At 41.7% G+C, this 19,073-nt stretch overlaps 1 protein-coding gene across 4 annotated transcripts in view; it reads left to right on the top strand.

Annotated features, from left to right (window-relative positions):
* Positions 1 to 19,073, top strand: part of FRY (FRY microtubule binding protein) — a 420,573-nt gene that overhangs the window by 173,905 nt on the left and 227,595 nt on the right. For 2 of the 4 annotated variants that reach the window (XM_007164157.3, XM_057532695.1), the window contains exon 1: positions 4,070 to 4,252. The exons of the other annotated variants lie outside the window; for them this stretch is intronic. In XM_007164157.3, the coding sequence (XP_007164219.1) occupies positions 4,183 to 4,252 (70 nt within the window). In that variant the 5' untranslated portion in view covers positions 4,070 to 4,182. Of the gene's footprint in view, positions 1 to 4,069; positions 4,253 to 19,073 lie in introns of those variants that run through there. 4 annotated transcript variants of the gene reach the window in all.

Genomic DNA, 19,073 nt, shown 5'->3' with positions numbered 1-19,073 from the left:
AAGAAACAATATATACTAGTAGGGATATAATATATTTAGTGCTGTTTTGGAATTTGAAAGTCCAGATCAAAAATTGATACAGGAATTTTTTTCTTACATTAAGCAATTTTCCTTTGTTTCCTCAGGATGCTGGTAAAGCATTTCTCCTCTGCCTCATACATTCTGTGCATGAATGTACATGTCACTCTGTGACAATAATTACATGTGTGTAGCCACGTGCAGCCATCCACAGGGAAAGGGGGCGGACTCCAGTCCTAACCCAATCAACTCACTCAGATGCTTTAAAATCATTAGATAATGGCTCTCCATGTTGGCAAGCAACCAGATAGTTTGCCTCGCTTTGTTTTCACATTTGTTTTTAATACCACACATTTCGGTCTCCAAAAAAATTGTCAAAAATGCTAAGAAAGGGAAAATTGAATATGAATTAGAGCACAAACTGATTGCACTTCTGTTGCACGTTTTTGTCACAGGCAACAGCCAGCACTAGGCACGCATGACAAGTCAGTTCATTCACTCACTCACTCAGTGTGTGTATTTTGCATGAGGTCTTACCATGTGCTAAGAGGTGGGGGGGGGATACACAACAGAGTGACACACAGCTCTTCTGGGGGGACATGGGACAGATGGTTATAATAGGAATCCAGGATATGGGTAAATGCCATGGAGTGTAAGATACAATCCATGCGCCCTTTACCACCCTCATCCCACTGCCATTCAGCAACCTGGGACCTGGGTGACCACTTGGCCTCTGCCTTCCTGAAACACTCTTGTTTTCTTAGTTCCTGCTGCACCACCCAGGCTATCCCCAGCCCATTAGGTATCTTGATCACAAATAGGCACCCCTTCCTGTGGGTTGAGTATTGGGTAGATGCAGTCCCACACCAGGGTGGACACAGCCCATCACCACCCGTTGACAGCTTGGAGAGTGGAGTTCGGACTAGATGTCCACCCTTAATCGCCCCACTCCCACCCCAGGTCAGGCGTCCCTTATACAGAACACAACCTGTGGGATGAATCAAATTAATGTGAAAAATCATGGCATTCTTCTCTGGGTTCCTTTTAGGTAGGGCTACAGCCCCTCAGGGGATAATTCCTCCTCCAGACTAAAGCCAGACAGGAAGGCAGTGAGTAGTCCTGGAGAGCCAGTGGGGCCTGCAGCACTCCTTTTAGTGATAACAAGGGTTTTAGCACCTCTTCCTGGACTTTCGCTAAAGAGGTTGGTAAGCATGATTCTGGCCTTGCTTGTGGTTAAAGTAAATAAATAAAATTTAGAATAAATGACTCAGGCTCTAAAATTTGCTGGACCTCAATTTTACCAGCCATATGACTTTGACCTTTGGTCTTACTTTATGCCTCTTTAAACCTCCATTTTCTCATCTGTAAAATGGGGCTATTAATAGTACTTCATAGGGTTGGGGTAAGAATGGGCACCTTTAAATGTGATAAAGTAGGGATTTTCAGGACAATATTACTTTTCAACAAATGTAGATGGTGTCATTAATTGTTATCACTGTCTCAGGTCACTTTCCAACTCCCGCCCACCCCTACCTTGATACCATTTCCTGAGGCCTCCCACTTTTTCTGTATTACTGCTACTTTTCTCTCAGCCTCCAACATCTCTGCCTAATTCCTTGCCTAAAGATTCATGTTCTCCTAAGATTCTTAAGGAAGGGTCCCTCTTTTTTACAGATATGAAAGCTGAAATAGTTTTAGTTCATCTTAAATGACAACTGAAGTCTCATAACAAGCCAGGGACGAATTCAGATTTTATTTTGTATTTTAAATACCTCCGTCCAGATGCCCATTCTGACTACATTTTTCATAAGCCTCCCCCACCCACCTAGAGAGAGAGGAAACCAAAGGGTAAATATGTCTTATCCCAGCTTGCAGCAGGTGTCATGCTATTTGGTTTGCAGGGCTTTCAACAAAACAAAAGGCCTTTTCTGTCCTTTTAACAATATATGCTCTCTTTAAAGGTACTCGAATGAGAAAAAAAAAAAAAAGCCTACACTGGACAAGATTTCGGCTTCTAACAGACAGAAACTGGGCTTAGTTGCTGATTCACTCTTCACAGGGAAAACTAGATGCCATTAAACACATTCTTTTCTAAATAGCATTTAAAATTTTATGAGAGCGTCCTCTTGAAATAACATATATGAGTGACGTTCTCAGCAAATTAATATGTTTGTAGTAGGATTGAAAACTTATTAAGCATTTACTGTATGCAAGACAGTATGCTGAACACTTTCATTCATAATGTCATTTAATCTTTCCAACAACTCAATGAGGTCAGTACCACTATGGATCCCCATTTTACAGATGAGCAAACTAAGGCTTAGCAAGGTTAATAGCTTGCCCTAGGTCTCAAAGCTAGGAAATTCTGATGAGTTTTGAGAGGCTTTGTGCTCACTAACTCCAAGGCACCCTGCAGCCTCCCTGTTCATTCATTGCCAACCACAGTGAGGGAGGCACCAGAAAGGTGGGCGAGGATATTTTTGTTTTCAGATGTAACAGCCATTTTGGTAAATCCTTTGGGTCCTGTTTCACCTGGAATCCATATATTCAAAGTACAGGTGATAGAACTAAATTAGCTCATGAAACAAAAGTCAATCTGAGGAGACTTCATGAGAAGCAAGTGCTGTGAGTGGAGTTGGAAATCTTGGTGGTGGAGTGCTTACCTTTTCTATAAGGAGTCTGAAAAGCTCATTGTATTGATAGGGTCTTAGGGCATTTCAGGACATAGTCCTAAAAGTTCTCTTTAGTGTTGAATTTTAAAAAATTCTTAGTCTTAGAAAAAGTGTACTCTTTCCCCACTATTTCTCAAATGAACTGTTAGTCTGGAAAGTCCTATTTGTGTGTTGATTTTGAGTGGGGGAGGGGTGCTCACTTTTTTGGTGAAATAATTATTAATATAGTTTATTAACGCCTTTGGAAAATGTTAGTCGTAAATGTACTGGGGAGGGGGAAGGACTCATGGTTGATGAGATGCTTAGCCAAATCCCACCTACTCAAACGTAGCCTGTCAAGATTAAAGTTCTCGTTTAATCGTCTAGTCCAGCTAAATAATAACATGAAACAAAGCTAACTGAAATCAGGACACCTGATATCAAGATTTCATGGAGTAAAAAGCCATTGTGCCGCAAGGAATATAACGCTTTGCTTCTTATCTTTTGATAACAAATAAAAATAAGCTTTCCTGGGCTCGGTGGCTCGTAGAAAAGACAGGCTTGAAGGTCCATTGTGGAGCCTGGCATTCGGTAAACAAGCCTGAGCGGTTCGTACCGTCCCCTTCGGACGCACACGTGGGGGCGGGGAAGCGGGTGCCCCTCAAAATGACAGCATTTCTGGGAGCGAGCAGCACAAAGTGCAGCTTCCACTGCGCCCGTGAAAGGAGGGGAGGAAAAAGCCCAGGCCGATATCCTGTTATCAAGCTTTCCTGCTGCAGCGGGGCGGGCGGAGGGGGCTTTTCAGAAAACGTCGCTGCAAACCAGATCCAGGGGTGCCGCTCGGCTTCCTGCGGCGACGCGGGTGTGTGGATTTCGGGGGGCGGACGCCGGGGGAGCCGCGGCGATGCAGCCGCGAGCTGCTCACCGGCGGCCGTTCTGAAGCCGGGAGGTCCCTCCCGCAGCCGAGCCGGGGCTGAGGAGTGGCTCAGGTTGAGCCCGGGGGGCGGAGGCTGCCCTCCCAGCCCATCCCTCAGCCCTGCGGCGGCCCGGAGGAGCCGTGGGGGCCGGAGCCTGTCTGCGCCGCGTCCGGCAGGCCGGCCGAGAGACCCTCCCTCCCGGGGCAGGTGGGGGACTTCCTCGGTGGGTCCCGTACCTGCCGGGCCGAACCTGTGGGCGGCAGGCAGCGGGCGTGGCTGGTTATAGCAGCTCAGAAATGAAAGCAGTGGCCGCCGCCGCCGCCTCTCAGGGCTCGGGATCAGCCCCCAGCAAATAAGGAGCCAGTTCTGGACCCGAAGGAGGAGGAGCGGCCGAGCATCTCTCTCTCCCCGGCTGCTCCGTGTCCTTTAAATGAGGACTCGCTGCCGGCGCCGGAGGTAGATCTGCAGAGCCTCCCTCCCGGCTGCTGACCCCGCTTACATCACTAACCTGTGACAAGCGCATCTCCACGCCCGGTACCTGCTCCCCCGGCGGCTCCGGTCCAGTCCGAGGAGCAGCCTCTTTGTACGCCGCCGACATGGCCAGCCAGCAGGATTCCGGCTTCTTTGAGATCAGTATCAAATATTTACTGAAATCCTGGAGTAATAGTGAGTAATAGAAAATAACCTTTTGTTTGTTTGTTTGTTTGCTGGGTGTTGCCTAAGGTCCGAGAAATGAAATCTCAACTGGACGCATAGGCTTGTGAGCCGAGGAAGTTATTTTTTTTGTTTTTTGGGGTTTTTTTTTGCTTCCATCTGCTATGAAAATCAAAATGTCAGAGACTGAACTAGCTTTCCTGAAGTGCAAAGGCTGCGGTGGAATGACAGTAGCTTTGGTTTGATTAAATTTTCAAGTGAGATGGCCCTTCAGACTCTGGCCAGCGCAGGATGGGGCATCTCCTGCCTTGGTGTTTGTTTAATGTGTTCAGGTTTTATCGAAATATTTTGTGAAGTGTGGTTTAATCAAAGGGGTGTGGCAGGGTTTCAGAGTACTTCATAATTGTTTTATTAGGGTATTGTCTAAAGAAAAAAAGTACTTAATAGTCCACAACCTGACTCATCTTTTTTTTTGACTGTAGAGGCATTTGCAGATTTATTTGATCTCTCCCTGTCCATGTGGATGTTGTTCAGAATGCTATTACAGTATTTGACTTTTTGAAAAATCCTGACGTTTGTGATCGTCCCAATAATGTGCTTTTCTAAAACATAAACAAGTGAGGTGCTGACCGTAGAATCATTTATTAGGATATCAGAATGTTATGGCTTCTGAAGTTCCATTTCTGACCTACTTAAAGGTTTTTGCAGTCAGATATTTCCAAAAGACAACCTCTAAGGCATCATGGAACTGGAATCAAATTAAAATGAGGCCTTCAGGTGATCAGTGATGCCTTGTATTTTCTGAACAGTTTAAAAACAAAGTCTTCGTTATTTCACCAACCAGCCTTTGTACTTGTTTTGGATAAAAGACCGGCTGGTGTTACAGATCCCTAATTGTTTGAAATTTTTAAAAATTTTCCAAGAAAAAAATTTATGTTGTATTCTGTGCATACTAACGAACCTACCTGAGCTCAAAGAGCTGGCGATTAATTATCTCCTACACAAATGACCTGTGGCCAAGATTGTTCTTATGTAAACAACCCGGGCAGGAGAACCTGTGCCATGATTGCTTTGAGAAAAGAGCCAAAGTACCTTCAGCCTGAAGGTATTCAGGGATATTCATCTCTAAATGCTATCCATAGAAACCTTCTTTTCCAGATCATTTTGCACCACTGTATACACTATGGGGCTTGTCTGAAGCTGTTTTTCTACAAGTGGGAAGCCATTTGGGAGTAATACTGTCACCCTAACACAGCATTCCTTTGTTATAGTCATAATTCATTTACCTTGGATTCATTACTTGTGTAATACTTCACACTCAGAGGGTGAATATTCCTTTGTCTGTTTACCCTTTGGTTAATGAAAAGAATTTGACACACAAGGTTCTTTATGGAGCAGTTTTCCGATATCTGGAGAGACTTAACTGTTGGACATCAGTGTGTGGTTTTGAATTATTATTTTGAGTACTTTAAGGCCAGATTATTTTCTTCCATCCATTTCTGTCATTGCCTCATTAGATAGAAAATTATGTTGTGACAATCCTGAGGCCAAGGGGATTTCTTTTAAAATCTTTCTCCCCTTTTGTCTATTTTCAAATTACTCTAGACAAAGTCTATATTCTCTCCACCCTTCCTAAACTCTCCACGCCCCGCCCCCCCAAAGCCCCCTTCACATCAGGAGATGGTTCAAAATGACTGTTCATTTCTACTTTGAGAGTGTCTGGGACACAATTTTGAATTCTTTCAATTCATTCAGCAAATATTTATTCCGCACCTACTACACGCCAGGCTGTGGAGCTACAGAGGTGACTAAGACACAGCACCTGCCCTCTATCTTAATTTCTTTATCGCAGAAGAGTGAACTTGGTGATTCTCTAGCATGCCTTTGGGGGTCAGAATGTTTTTCAGTCCTTTCTTAAAAGAGGAAGAGGAAATACACCTTATGCTTAGGCTTCCTTAAGCTTGTTGCAACACTAGCATAGCTCTCAGTTTTACATATTTTCAGTGGCAAAAAAGAGAAAGGAATTTGTCTGTATGGAAGACAAAGTAAAAAACAGGAGCCTTAGGACGCTCAGCCTACTCAGGGCACCGGGGCTGAGAGGATGCACCATGGGGTCGGCAGCTTGTGGGCCCAGCATCACAAGTTTGACAGGTGAGGAAGCCCCCCTCTGCCACATACCCGAATGGAGAATCAGGCCTCTAATTATGTAGTGGTGCTTATTTATAAAAGTACAACAATTAAAAAGCAATAAAACAAACTCTATAACCATGGCTGACTGCTTTGCAAGGTGGTAGTAAGAGGAAAGATGATTCTGTGAGTATTTCCAGGTTAAGATTTCTATCTTTTTTTTTTTAAATGGCACATTGTAATTTTGTATATATTTGTCTCCTCTGAAGAATTAACAAGTCAATTACATCAGTCATTGCCTGGTGAGATGTATTAGCTTTTCGCTCACTGTTCATTTTGACACTCCCTTCTTCCCTGGCCTGCCCTCTCTGTCAGGCTGCCCTTTCATTTTAATGGAGTTGGGAATTCAAATGGCCTTGATGTCTGGAAATAAAATGTCCTTTGTAGACTTCACTGCTTTCCTTATCCGCTTGGACACCTGTCCTGTTGCTTCTTCCCCACTCTTATCCAGGCCTTCCCCAGCTGGTCAGTGATTCTCACAGCTGCACCCCCTTGATGTTCATGGCCATGGCCACCATGGGCCCTCTTCAATTTAACCTGGAATATTGCAGTGGTCTCCTCATGGTTCACCTGACATAGAGCAGCCTGGAGAGGCTTCTGCCAGCTTTTCAAAGACTGTATCACAGCCTCCTCTGCCCCCAAGTGTCGGGGACCACCATACAGGACCCTCTTTGAATTCCTTGTTCGTATTCTCTCATGTTTCTCTGTTCCAGCCATAGTTAATCTGCTTCCCCCTCTGCATTTCACTAACTTGCTCTCCAGTCCGTGCCTGTACACGTCAGCCCCCTAACCTGGCATGCCCTCACCTAGAACACACAAGCTGCAGAACCAAATAGGCCTGGTTCAGATCTCTGATTCCTGCATTTGTGAGGCCTTGGAAAATCAATTAACTACTCTCTGCCTCAATTTTCTCATCTGTAAAATGGAGGCAACAATAATGAATACCTCACAGGAGTAAATGAGGCATTAAGATGTCAAGTACTTAGCACAATATCTGGCACATGGTGAATCTCAATAAATTTTAAAATAATATTAATGTATTCCAGTGCTTCCCTTTCTTCTAAACCCACTTAAAACCAAACTTAGACCATTTTTCACCTTAGCATTGACGGCCTCTCTGGAGTATTCCATGAATAGTCAGCATTCACTACAGCCCCTGCTTTGGGCCATTCTTTTTTCTAGATTTACTTTTTATCTTTACCCCTTTTTCCACCTCAGCTTCTAGTGGACTATGCCTACCTTCCCTAAGTACATACCTTCCAGCAGCGTGGGAGATGGCCTGGGAGTATTCTCGGTGGCAGAAAGTCACCTTGGCCTTTCAGGTTTACTACAGAAAATGTTTAGAGCAGATAGTTCCAAGCTATTTCACGGGAGAGGAGGGCTTGCTTTGTATTGATGCACAGAGCTGCTGGGTAGGCTCTCCTGCTGATCTGAAACTTCTAACCGGCGTTCCTTGGGTTTCTATCCACCCCGTAATGACCAGTGAACACGGGGCCCAGTGGATGAAGGGGCATTCGGGGTCCATTCAACATCTCCATCTTTCCAGGGCAGGACAGTTTGTATCTTTCCTACAATGTTGACAAACCTTGCTACCCCATAGAGAGAAATCTTTGAATGCCTGTTAACGCTTCCAGGGAATGAGAATTCCATTGACAAACTGCTCTGGGGAACTGAACAAGCCCCTGGCCTGTTTTGGAAGGGACTGCTGTACATTATAAAATGACTCATGGTGCTGTAGAAAAACTTGCTTTAGTGGAAGAATTGGGTGTGGCATTTTTCAGATACGCTGTAGTGAGGTAAGTCATGGTGGTAAGGACAGTATTTCTGTCCGACATAGAAATGCTCGTTAGTATATGGTAAGCTCTGGGGACGAAGAGAAACCACGTTCAAGTAAGGATTGAAAACATGTCCGATTCACTGCAGAACACTACTCATTGATCCCTATTTATGTCACCAGGATACTGCAAAGATGCTATGAGAAAGCCTTAAGAAAAATCTCAAGATGTTAGCTCAGTTAGTTTTGTAGAGTTGGTTTAAAGAAGTAGAAAACTAAAGAGGTTAACCAAGTTGCCTAAGTCCAGCAGAGCAGTACAGCTCAAGTGCAAGCACACGCACCTCATTCTTCTAACAGTGGGGAGCACCCAGCACTGTCCCAGGCACTTAGAGGAGAGTTACTCCCGTGTTCCTGTAGCCATGGTCACCTCTGCCGAAGTTGTGAGAAACGGAACCCCAGATCAATACCCGCTCTCTCTAAGTAGAAAAAGTTGATGTATCCTGGATTTATGATGGAGGAAAATATGAGGTTTTTATTTGCTTTTGTTTTTTGGGGGTTTTTTTGGGGTTTTGTTTTGGCTTTTTTTTTTTTGGTTGAAATGCATGAACAATCCTAGAATCTAGAATAGCAGTAGCTGCCACTGTGCCTGAGGGCCCACCCTGTGTCAAATGTTATGCTTGGTAAATTATATGTAGGGCAAACCACATCACTATTTGTCCAAACTGAGACACCTTTAAGAGTGAAAGTTAATAATTATGCTGGGACACTAGGCATAAACGGGGACTGCCCTGGGCAAAGGAGGCCATATGACCACTCTGTTTATTATCTTTACTCTTTCCAGTAACCCTGCAAGGTTACGTATTATCTACATCTTACAGATGAAAATGAGAAAAATGAAAAAATGAGAGTTGAATAAGTGGTTTGCTCAAAGCCAGGATGGTAGTAAGTGCCATAAACCCCTCCCCCAATCCAGTTGATAATCTCATTTTTTAAAAATTACCCATAGAATGAGCAAAGGGTCAAGAACACTTTGGGGACTTTAGTGCTTTACAGGTACTTTCATTCTTGTTGGCTGATGACACTCCCAATTCTTTGCCTCCTCCTTCCCTGTCTACCTCTGAAACCACCCCCTGCCCCGCCATCTCTCTCAAGACGCAGCGCTGGAGAATACCATCCCCTTAGCACAGACCTGTCTGAAAGCCCTAAGTATTAACAGCTCTTTACTCTCATTATTAAATATAATACGCAGCCAGTTCTGTGCCCTATGGTCATTTGATTTCACACACACACACACACACACACACACACACACAAAGGATTATAGTAAAAAGGTACATTTCTTCTGGTAGAATATTTTATGTTGATTACCCCCATTTTTAAAAGTACATGTAAATACTTAATTAAATAGCTCAAATAAGAATATATTAATGGTCTTCTTTTAGAATTGTCCTTTGCTTATCTTGTTGGGGTTTCTCTGCTCTGTTGTGTTCTTTTTGGGAAACAGTAGCAAACCCCTAATTATCTTCAGCAGTGAGAACAGGGAGACTATTTCCAGGGATGCTGGAAATCTGTCTATAATTCGGGTATCTCATTTTACCTGATAGCTCTGGTTTCCACCACCATAAAACCCCCCACGAGACTGACCACACAAAATGATTCAGTTTCAACATCTTTGCCTACTTTTGCATGCTGCTTGCAGAAGTTGCCAACAAGAACCGAAATAGTCAGAAAGGCAAACAGCAGTAGGCAAGAAGGAGAAATAACCTGGATATTTTTACAATGTGGGAACAGCCCAGGATATTTGAGAAAGTTGCCAGTATTTAGATGTTTCAACTGATATAACATGCAAATATGCCCTTTATTTAAAAGACATCTGTTTCAAAACAGTTTAGTACCCATGACTCATTAGTTCACTTTTGGGTACAGTTCAAGGAATTGAATAGATTCCATGTGTCCTGATCATCTTATTAGTTACATCTATATTTTTGAGCCCGGTGAGATATTCAGAATGTGCCGGGCTCAGAAGTAAGTTTGGGCTGATGAGAAATGACATTTTCCTTGTGTTGGAGGTGTTCTATAGATTGACAGCCCTGAATATAAGCCTTTTGTGCAGGTTCGTTGTTAGTACTAAACCTTAAATGTATTTAGTGCCTTGTAGTTTGCTCAGCGCCTTCAGACACCACATTACCTCATTTGATGAATGAGATGCATTGATTCTGAATAAACTAGCTTCTTCTTAAATGTTCCTGGTTTGGGATGAAAAGGCTTAATTCTCCCAAAGTTCAGCTTCTGTGGTATGAGATACCCATACGGCATCACATAGGTATATTTTGTGAGGTTTCAGATCAAATGAACAAATAATGATGTTAGTCCATGGTCTTGACCTTTGAATGGAACTTTTTAAGTGCAGTATACCTTGGCATTTATCTCATAAGATATACAGAGGTGAGTCCGTCCAAAAAACATATGTATTAAAAATTCCCAAATTTATTTGTACCCTAGCATTTCTTAGTCCTCTTTTTTTTAAACACTTAAACATTTCTACTTTTTCACAATATGGTGCCTTTTGGGAATCACCCACTATTTGCAGATGACCCCAGTGCGGAAGGTTTAGCAGGCACCGACTTCCTGGAGAGTGGCATTTATGGAAAAGATAGTACACAGCTTTATCTCTTTTTTTTTTCTTACTAATCTCTCTCATTTGATAGATCCCATTCATCATATTCACTTCAGTATTGTTCCATTGTAGAACTGTTGGCTATATGAATAAAAGAATCCTCTTTCTTTGAGCTGAAATGTATCTCCCAGTTTTGGAGGAGCAGTGGGAATAGCCTTTTCCATTAGAACATCTTTACTTACTTTTCAATGCTGCCTTATACTCAAAAACTTACTATCTTAGCATCAGCTTTTCTTGGTTATTACTCCAAAATGTCTTGCTGCTTGACAGTGTCAAAGACGCAACGCAAACGCTATGCATTACTTCTTTCTTGAGCATCTTCTGTGCACTAGACACTCTGCTTTGAGAGCTTCGTAGCTGAATCAGACCTGGATCCCACCATCAAGGGTCTCAGAGCTTCCCTTCTTCCTTCCTTATTAGAGTCAGAATTCAGGACTATTAGTGCAGAAGTTCCCAGGACTAGGAGAGGATCCAGTGATATTTCAGAGACACTGTATGCCCCGGAGAATTTTATTTGGGAGGATGTGTTTGATAGATTCTGTTGACTTTAACTTTCTGGATTTGTACTTTCACTGCATCAGAGAACTATTGGAAGCCTGGTGTTTGCAGGCAGAGTCCTGTGAGGACATTTTCCAATATTCCTCCTAGCAGGATGGCTGAAGGAGAAAAGGAAATGTAAATTATTTACTCAGGAACACTTGACCAGATGTCAGTATTTGGGAGAGCAAGGGTTTCAGATAGGCATTCTTTACCTTAGAAAAATGTGAAGAAGAGTTACGATGTTTATCAGAATTTTGGCGTGGGACTAATTTAAAGCCATTATACGTCATTTGGAGTGGTCCTCTCACTCTTCAGCATATTTGGGGGATTAGAGAGAAGGACTGTGTATGTATGTGTATGTATGTGTATATGTGAATTATATATTTCTATACGTTGTTTAATGATCATATATCTCACCTATGTTCTTACAAACACTTCTTTTTACAGAACATACAAGCACAAGCATTTAAATGTTAGTCATCCAAAACTCCAGATGCTAAGTAGTGAAAGTTTATATTCTGCCAGCATATCAGGCTCTGTAATGAGTCTGATTTTGGTTTAATTCCTTTCTACTGTTTAGTCATTTGATGAGCTGCAGATGGAAATTTAAGCCAAAGCCATAATATTTCAGCCAGTACTTTTTATGCTACTGTAAGGACTTGTTGTCATGTCAATTAAAGGGAGTTGAAATCTTTTTCAAGAAGACATTCAAATCTACATTAAGGGCTTTTATCAACTCTAATTTGATATACAACTCTAATTTGATATACAACTCTAACTGCCTCTGCTGTTCTCAATCAATTGCAAAGTGCAAAGTAGTTTAGCAGTGGAAGACAGCTTTGAAATGTCTAGTATTTCTCGGCTAATGCCACAAGCATAACATTATGGAACTATACAATTAAATCTCCATTAAATTTTTTTGTCCTAAGCTTAAGAAACACTAGGCTGACTTCTTTGAGTCTGGATTTAAACAGGTAAATATATATTTTGGCAGCCATGAAAAGGAGAGGGTATTAGATTAACTAGGGCAATACTTTAGTAAAATTCCATTTGAATGCTATATTTATGTAGGAAGGATTCAGCAAATCAGTAAAATGATTTATTATGTAACCGTCAAATCAATAAAATGCTTCAATTGTGCAAATACAAGATTAGGTTTTCCTTCCCTGTTTTTCTGTTAATTTTCTGTGTGTGACCTTGATCGTCTCCTTCCCTTACTTCCTTGTGTGAAAGGAGCAAAGCTGACACTGTCTCTAGCTGTTTTGTATGAAGGGTTTTGAATGCCTCCACTGAAAAAAGAGGTTTCTGTAAACATTGTAATACTTGTCGGTTATTTCTCCTGCCCCATTAAAGCCAGACCAAAGGAGGGTGAGCTGTACATTCTTGAACTTGACTGATAAGTAGAGACCAGTCTCTGACTTTCTAAGCTTGGTCAGTTTCTTGGACTAGCTCGCTCTTCAGTATTCCGAATAAGAAAAAGTTGTCACACTACACAGCCTATCGGGTTCTTTCTTTTGTTATTTTTACAGCAAAGTGACTGTGTGTCTAACTCAGTGAATTTGAACAGGGTTGTCTCCAATCTGAAGTGTGGCATTCTTGATCCAGAGACGGGCATTTCTTTCTGCACAGTAAGATATGGTGTTTTTGGAGACTGCTGGCATTCTGGAGGTTTTATAATATAGGATCGTACAGCCGGAGGATACGCTCCTAGGTTTTGGTAGATATCGTGTTTCAGTTAAGCTATGTTGAAATAAAGTAGTTCGTAAGGATGCAAGATGCTATTTAAAAATCTGTCTGAAACATCGTTTGGTTTATTATACTGTTCACCTTTACTTAATGCCTGTAGCTAGGTAGAAAGCTCTGTGACAGCTTTAAAGAATTGTAAAACTAGAAAAGTTGCTCAAGATAAGCATACTGCCTATGACTTTAGCAAATTATAAGCAGTTAGTTTAAAGTTTGCAGGTTGGAGCACCAATGAGAAGATAAAAAAGAAAAAGACACCTGCTTTTTCTTAAAAATAAAAAAACACCTGCTTTTCAACTTTTAGTTTTTGAAAACCACATTTTAAACAAATCTTCACTAAAAATGAGGCCTTGCAGTTGAATGACAACATGAACTTAGCCTTAGTATCACTTGTACTATTTCAGCGCCCCAGAATTAATCTTTTACTTTTCTTTTTTTTAATTGAAGTATAGTTGATGTACAATATTATATGTTGCAGGTGTATAATATAGCGATTCACAGTTTTTAAAGGCTATACTCCATTTGTAGTTATTGTAAAGAATTGACTATATTCTCTGGGTTATACAATATATCCTTGTAGCTTTTTTTATGCATAATAGTTTGTACCTCTTCATCCCCTACCTCTATATTGATCTTCTGTTTTTCTAATGAGAATCGTAGCTTCCTTGAGGAGTTTATAGAGAAGCCCACCCCCTGTTGGGCCACACTGGGTGTTTGGTCTCCCTTCCCTTATGATGTGAAAGTGGCCCTGAGGCCTGCCCTCGTCTTTTTTTCTAAGACAACCTGTCCTCTTTCTGTTTTACTTGACTGAATACAGTTGCAAGCAAATAGGAAAATGAGACATTTTAGTCTTCTCATTGTGCATTCCATTTACTAAACAAACCCCCAGTCCTTATCATTATGGGAAAGTTAATCCTAGTTTATGCCAACTGAGGTATCAGTTTTGAAGGTGTTTTAAAACGTGGCCCATTTTCAACTGAAAAAAACTATTTTTTTAACTAACAGTTTAAATGTTTGAACTTTAAGAAAGGTCACAATTATGAATGAGAATGAAGATTCTATCACAGTTTAAATATCCAAAAATCTGTTTTACCTTAGCTTCTTTTCTTTCTCTTGTTAACTGTTCTATTTGCCATTTCAATGATTAGTACCATTTTCTTAGGGGGGCAAAGGAGTTGAAATTCAAATTATTATCATTGTAATTAGTCAACCGCTTTACTTATTTAAGAAAAAAGGAAAATATATATATATATAAATTGGAAACTACTGAGTAGGATTCTGAAGATCAGTGACTTTCATTTCTAAATCCTAAATCCTTCTTGTCACAACTCAAAATACAGTAACATACCTGCCATAATGGTATGGTTAGTCATAGAACTAACTTTGCCATCTAGTAATTTGAAATGTGTCATTTTAGGATGCTTTTGCTATACGTAATAGGATAACTTTATAATGGCTGAAAGAATAAAGACTTAATTAGCTTGCCTAACCACAGCCTGGATGGAGCTGGGAGGTTCTGAATGGCTTTAGAAGCTGGAGGACCCAGACCATTCAGTCTTTAGACTTGTCACTGCATGATTACAAAATGGCCACCTTAGTTCCAAATATCTTTGCTTTACTTAAGAGGAAGGAATGAGGCCCAGTTTAGGTCTGTCTTCTGGCAGGAAGGAGAAGATTTTGCTGAAAACCCCGGCAAACTTCCTCTTGCAGTCCTCTGACTGGAATTGGGTCACATGCCAATTACTGGCAAAGTTGAATGGAATTACCATGTTGGCTTCGACAAATCATGATGCATTCCCTGCACTGGGGTGGGTCCACCTTCTGTTAGACAAGACTTCTACCTGGTACCTGAACAGAATACTCTTTTACCAAGAGAAAAGGGTAGCAACCAATAACAACCCCCATAAAATATAAACTGTACAATGATAGATGACTATTAATCACCACCTGTTGTTATATAACATCGCATTAAACGCAATAATAGAAGCTGATATTTATAAGCCCTTATGACATATCAGCACTGTATTAAATGCTTTACCTGCATCATTTCCTCGAATCTTCACCGTGACCCAACTTGGCGTATACCATTTGTAAGTGACAGAGCCGGGAATCAAACCTAGACTCTAGGATAAACACTAAATTATGCTACCTCTCATCATTATTTGTAAGATAAAGATATGGATTAACAGTAGGTGAAATTGATGAACCTCAGGTAGGAGCAGAAGTATATTGACATGTAAGTCCTAATAAGTTACCTCAGTGGTGTTTGTCAAGAAGCAGTGGCAAAGAGTTCGAGAGCACTCAGAATAAAAATTCTCTATCTCTTTGCCTCCAGTTTCAGGAAGAGGAGAATTTTCTGATGTTTTCTTTCTTATGCCCATTCAATAAGAACTTGAGTCTGCTTTTCTTTTTTTTTTTTTTAAAGCAAATTGTAAGGAAGAATATTGCTAGATCAGAAACTTGAGCCCTTGAAGATTGTACCCAGTTCTCAGCTGAAAGAGAAAAAAACCAAAGGAATGTAATAGGTTTATTAAAATCTGTTGTTAGGGGCTTCCCTGGTGGCGCAGTGGTTGAGAATCTGCCTGCTAATGCAGGGGACACGGGTTCGAGCCCTGGTCTGGGAAGATCCCACATGCCACGGAGCAGCTGGGCCTGTGAGCCACAACTACTGAGCCTGCGCGTCTGGAGCCTGTGCCCCGCAACGGGAGGGGCCGCAATAGTGAAAGGCCCGCGCACCGCGATGAAGAGCGGTCCCCACACCGCGATGAAGAGTGGCCCCCACTTGCCGCAACTAGAGAAAGCCCTCGCACGAACCGAAGACCCAACACAGCCAAAAATAAATAAATAAATAAAGTAGCTATAAAATTAAAAAAAAAAAAAAATCTGTTGTTAGATTAAAATGAACAAATACAGTATTAATTTGAGGGCCATCCGACAGTAGTAGATGAAATACCCTTAATCTTGTCATTACCCAAGAATGACAAAATGTTTTCCTGTTTTCAGATATTTCCACTTATGTAGAAATGTCAGTATTTTCCAATGAGGTTTAGATTTCAATCTCATTGTTCAGATTCAGCTACTAATTTGAAAGGGCCTTAGCTTGACTCACTTTACCTATCCACGGCCCCCATAAACTAATCTTGCAATGGTCCAATAAGAAGAATTGGCTGTGTTTCAGCCAATGTGCTAAGCACTATCTCATTTAAACTTAAATCAAATCCTACTGAGGCAAATCTCATCTCATAGATGAAGAAACCTAAAGCAAATAACTAAATAAATCATACACACATAGAGACTTGCCCAAGGGAAGTGAGTGAATAAGTACTGGCACCTGGATTCGATTTGCTTCTGGCTCTGGAGCCTCTATTCCTGTTGGCAGCCCAGCAGGAGTCATGCCCAGCCCCCTTCTCCTGTGATGATTTCCCACCAGAATGTTTGAAAGAGGCAGGTCCTCGCTTGTTCAGCCCTCGGTGCAAGCTTGCAACTGTGATTCAGTTGCTGGGGGAACTTCTGGAATGCATGTTTCTTCCTGAAAATAGGAAAAATTCATTCTTTGCCACTCTGATTGACCTGTTGCATCCAGCCTTTGGACACAATCTGTGTAGACAGCAGAAAAAAAGAACAACAAAACCCTACTAAATTCTAATACCCAGAGATGACTTTAAGCTGGACATGGATCAAGTTCCCGCTCTTAAGGAGAGGATTGTCTAGTGAAGGAGACCTACATAAATCAATAATTACAATCAGATATGACCAGGAACCAACCCCGTGAAAGATGAAATGCATCTCTGAGTAAGAGTGACTATAGTTTGTACATAAATATAGCCCCCTGACCCCGAAGGCCAGCTTTTCTCTGTTATTTCCCTGCTTTGCTGATAGTCATCTCCAAAGCTGAATCTTTTCTCAGCAGCCTGGAGAAGCTGTGACCCCATCTCTCTCCTCCAGGTCCCTCACTCTGCTCATTTTCCTCATCACAGATGCTGCACTTTCTCTACTGGTCAGGACCAGGCAAGAAACCGAGTCCTTTTCAACCCTTCTTTGTCGTTCGTTCAAAACACGGCTGAAACTTCTTGTGCTTCCCTTTCCGCATCTGGATCTCTGTCACCATCACCTCTGCCACAGCTTTGTTCCAGGTCTTCGTCACCTCCCATCTGGAGCATCAAAACTCTTCCTCTCCAGACTTTCTGCTGCCACCACCTGGCCGCCTTTCCAGGACGCTCTGGTCCTTGCCACATCCTTGAGTGATGACCTTCACCTTTGTTCTTTTAACTGTGTGCCGGCACTGAGGGTGAGGTTTCCACAGGCAGGGTTGGCACGATGTCTGTGGTAGCAAGCGCCCCGAATAATTAAAGTGTCATTATGAGCTCAAAGTCATCATCTGAATTCATTGTCTTGACCATGTATATCCAAAGCGTTTGTTTTGGTAGGTTTAAGAGTTCTGTAGAATGCAGAAATGGACTCCATCTCTGACCCACACTCTGTAATCCTAGTCATGGCCCAGGGGTGGGATGGAGGGTTACTGTCGTGCTGGGACTGCACTTTAAGGTAAAAGGAGTAACACATACTACTACTCTGTGCATTTTCATGCTGCTGAGATTTGAAGAGTCTGGATTTGACGGGCATGATGCAGAAATTAAGGAAAAGCTGGCCTAAAGTTAAGTAAAAGACCACAATCTAAGTGTAATTATCTGCTAATAAAATAAATGAACTCAGGCAGAGGATCTAACTACTCATGGAGTGTCCACACTCCGATGATGGAAGGCCCACTCAACAATTCTCAAGTGTCCCTTATACACAAAATAACAGTCATCAAACTGGCCCAATGAGCTCATTAAATATCATATTGTTCTGCCAGATAAGGCTCTTGTTTTAGGGATTGACTCAGAGACTGTCACTTCTTGGGCCAGGAGAATGAAAGTACTCTTCAGGCTCTGGGAAAAAGATAGAGAGAAGTTGTGGATAGAGGATACTGTTCCTAGGCCATCCCTCCCATCTCAGTCTGTCTGATTGGACTGTGTGTTATATTGAAAGATGACTACTCGGCTGATTTATTCAGCAGTGTTTCCATGAAGTTTCTGCTATAGACCCACACAATGGAGAGGAGGTTAGAATGTTCTTTCTGGACAGGGTTCAACTAACGCCAAAGAACAACCCAGGCTTGATGGTGCTGGGCTGGCAAAGTCATGTGTGCTCAGAGCTCGAGTCCAAGCCTCCATCTCCTTCCTTGTAAGTGGAAAGTAAGCCACAGCCAGAAGAGTCAGCCAGGAGTGTCATCCCGTTTTATTTGCTTTTATTTTTTTCTTGCTAAAAACAGAAGTGAATCACACTCTTCACGGAGCCCTGCTGCCGAAGGAAATGATGCAATGCTGGTCACGTGGCACAAAGGAAAAAGGCCCATTATGCAAACCTAGTTCTTCATTGTGTTCTGGTGTAAGGAGAGGTTCAATCCCCACGCAGGGAAGCAACATAGAACTGGGATTCTTAAACGTGGATCCTTTTTCTACACGGAGGAACCATGTTTTACTTCATTTTTGTCTCCTTTTTATTCTTCTGCCTTTTCCCATTGGATTCATTAATTTTGATTGTAATACAAAGTATGGCAAGAATTGATTTAAGCTTGTTTGATTTACTTTTTCTGTATGATTTGGGATAATTATGAACATGTGCTTTGCCTCAGCCCCTAACTTGCTATGTGACCTTGAGCCTAAGGTACTTCAACTCTGATTCTGTAGAAAGGTTTTAATATACATCACATATATCTTCATAAATAAAAGGTATACATGTATATTTAATATGCCTACCATAAAGCCTTCCTAATTAAATGAGTTAATGTTTATGAAATGTTTAGTATACAGCCTCACTATTGTAATTGCTTGATAAATGGTAGCCATTATTATTATGAATTTATCTAA

Source organism: Balaenoptera acutorostrata, chromosome 18, assembly GCF_949987535.1.
Source record: "Balaenoptera acutorostrata chromosome 18, mBalAcu1.1, whole genome shotgun sequence".
In the NCBI taxonomy this organism is placed as follows: domain Eukaryota; kingdom Metazoa; phylum Chordata; class Mammalia; order Artiodactyla; family Balaenopteridae; genus Balaenoptera; species Balaenoptera acutorostrata.
Note: the sequence above shows the minus strand (reverse complement) of the source record. Positions and strands in the feature narration are given on the sequence as shown.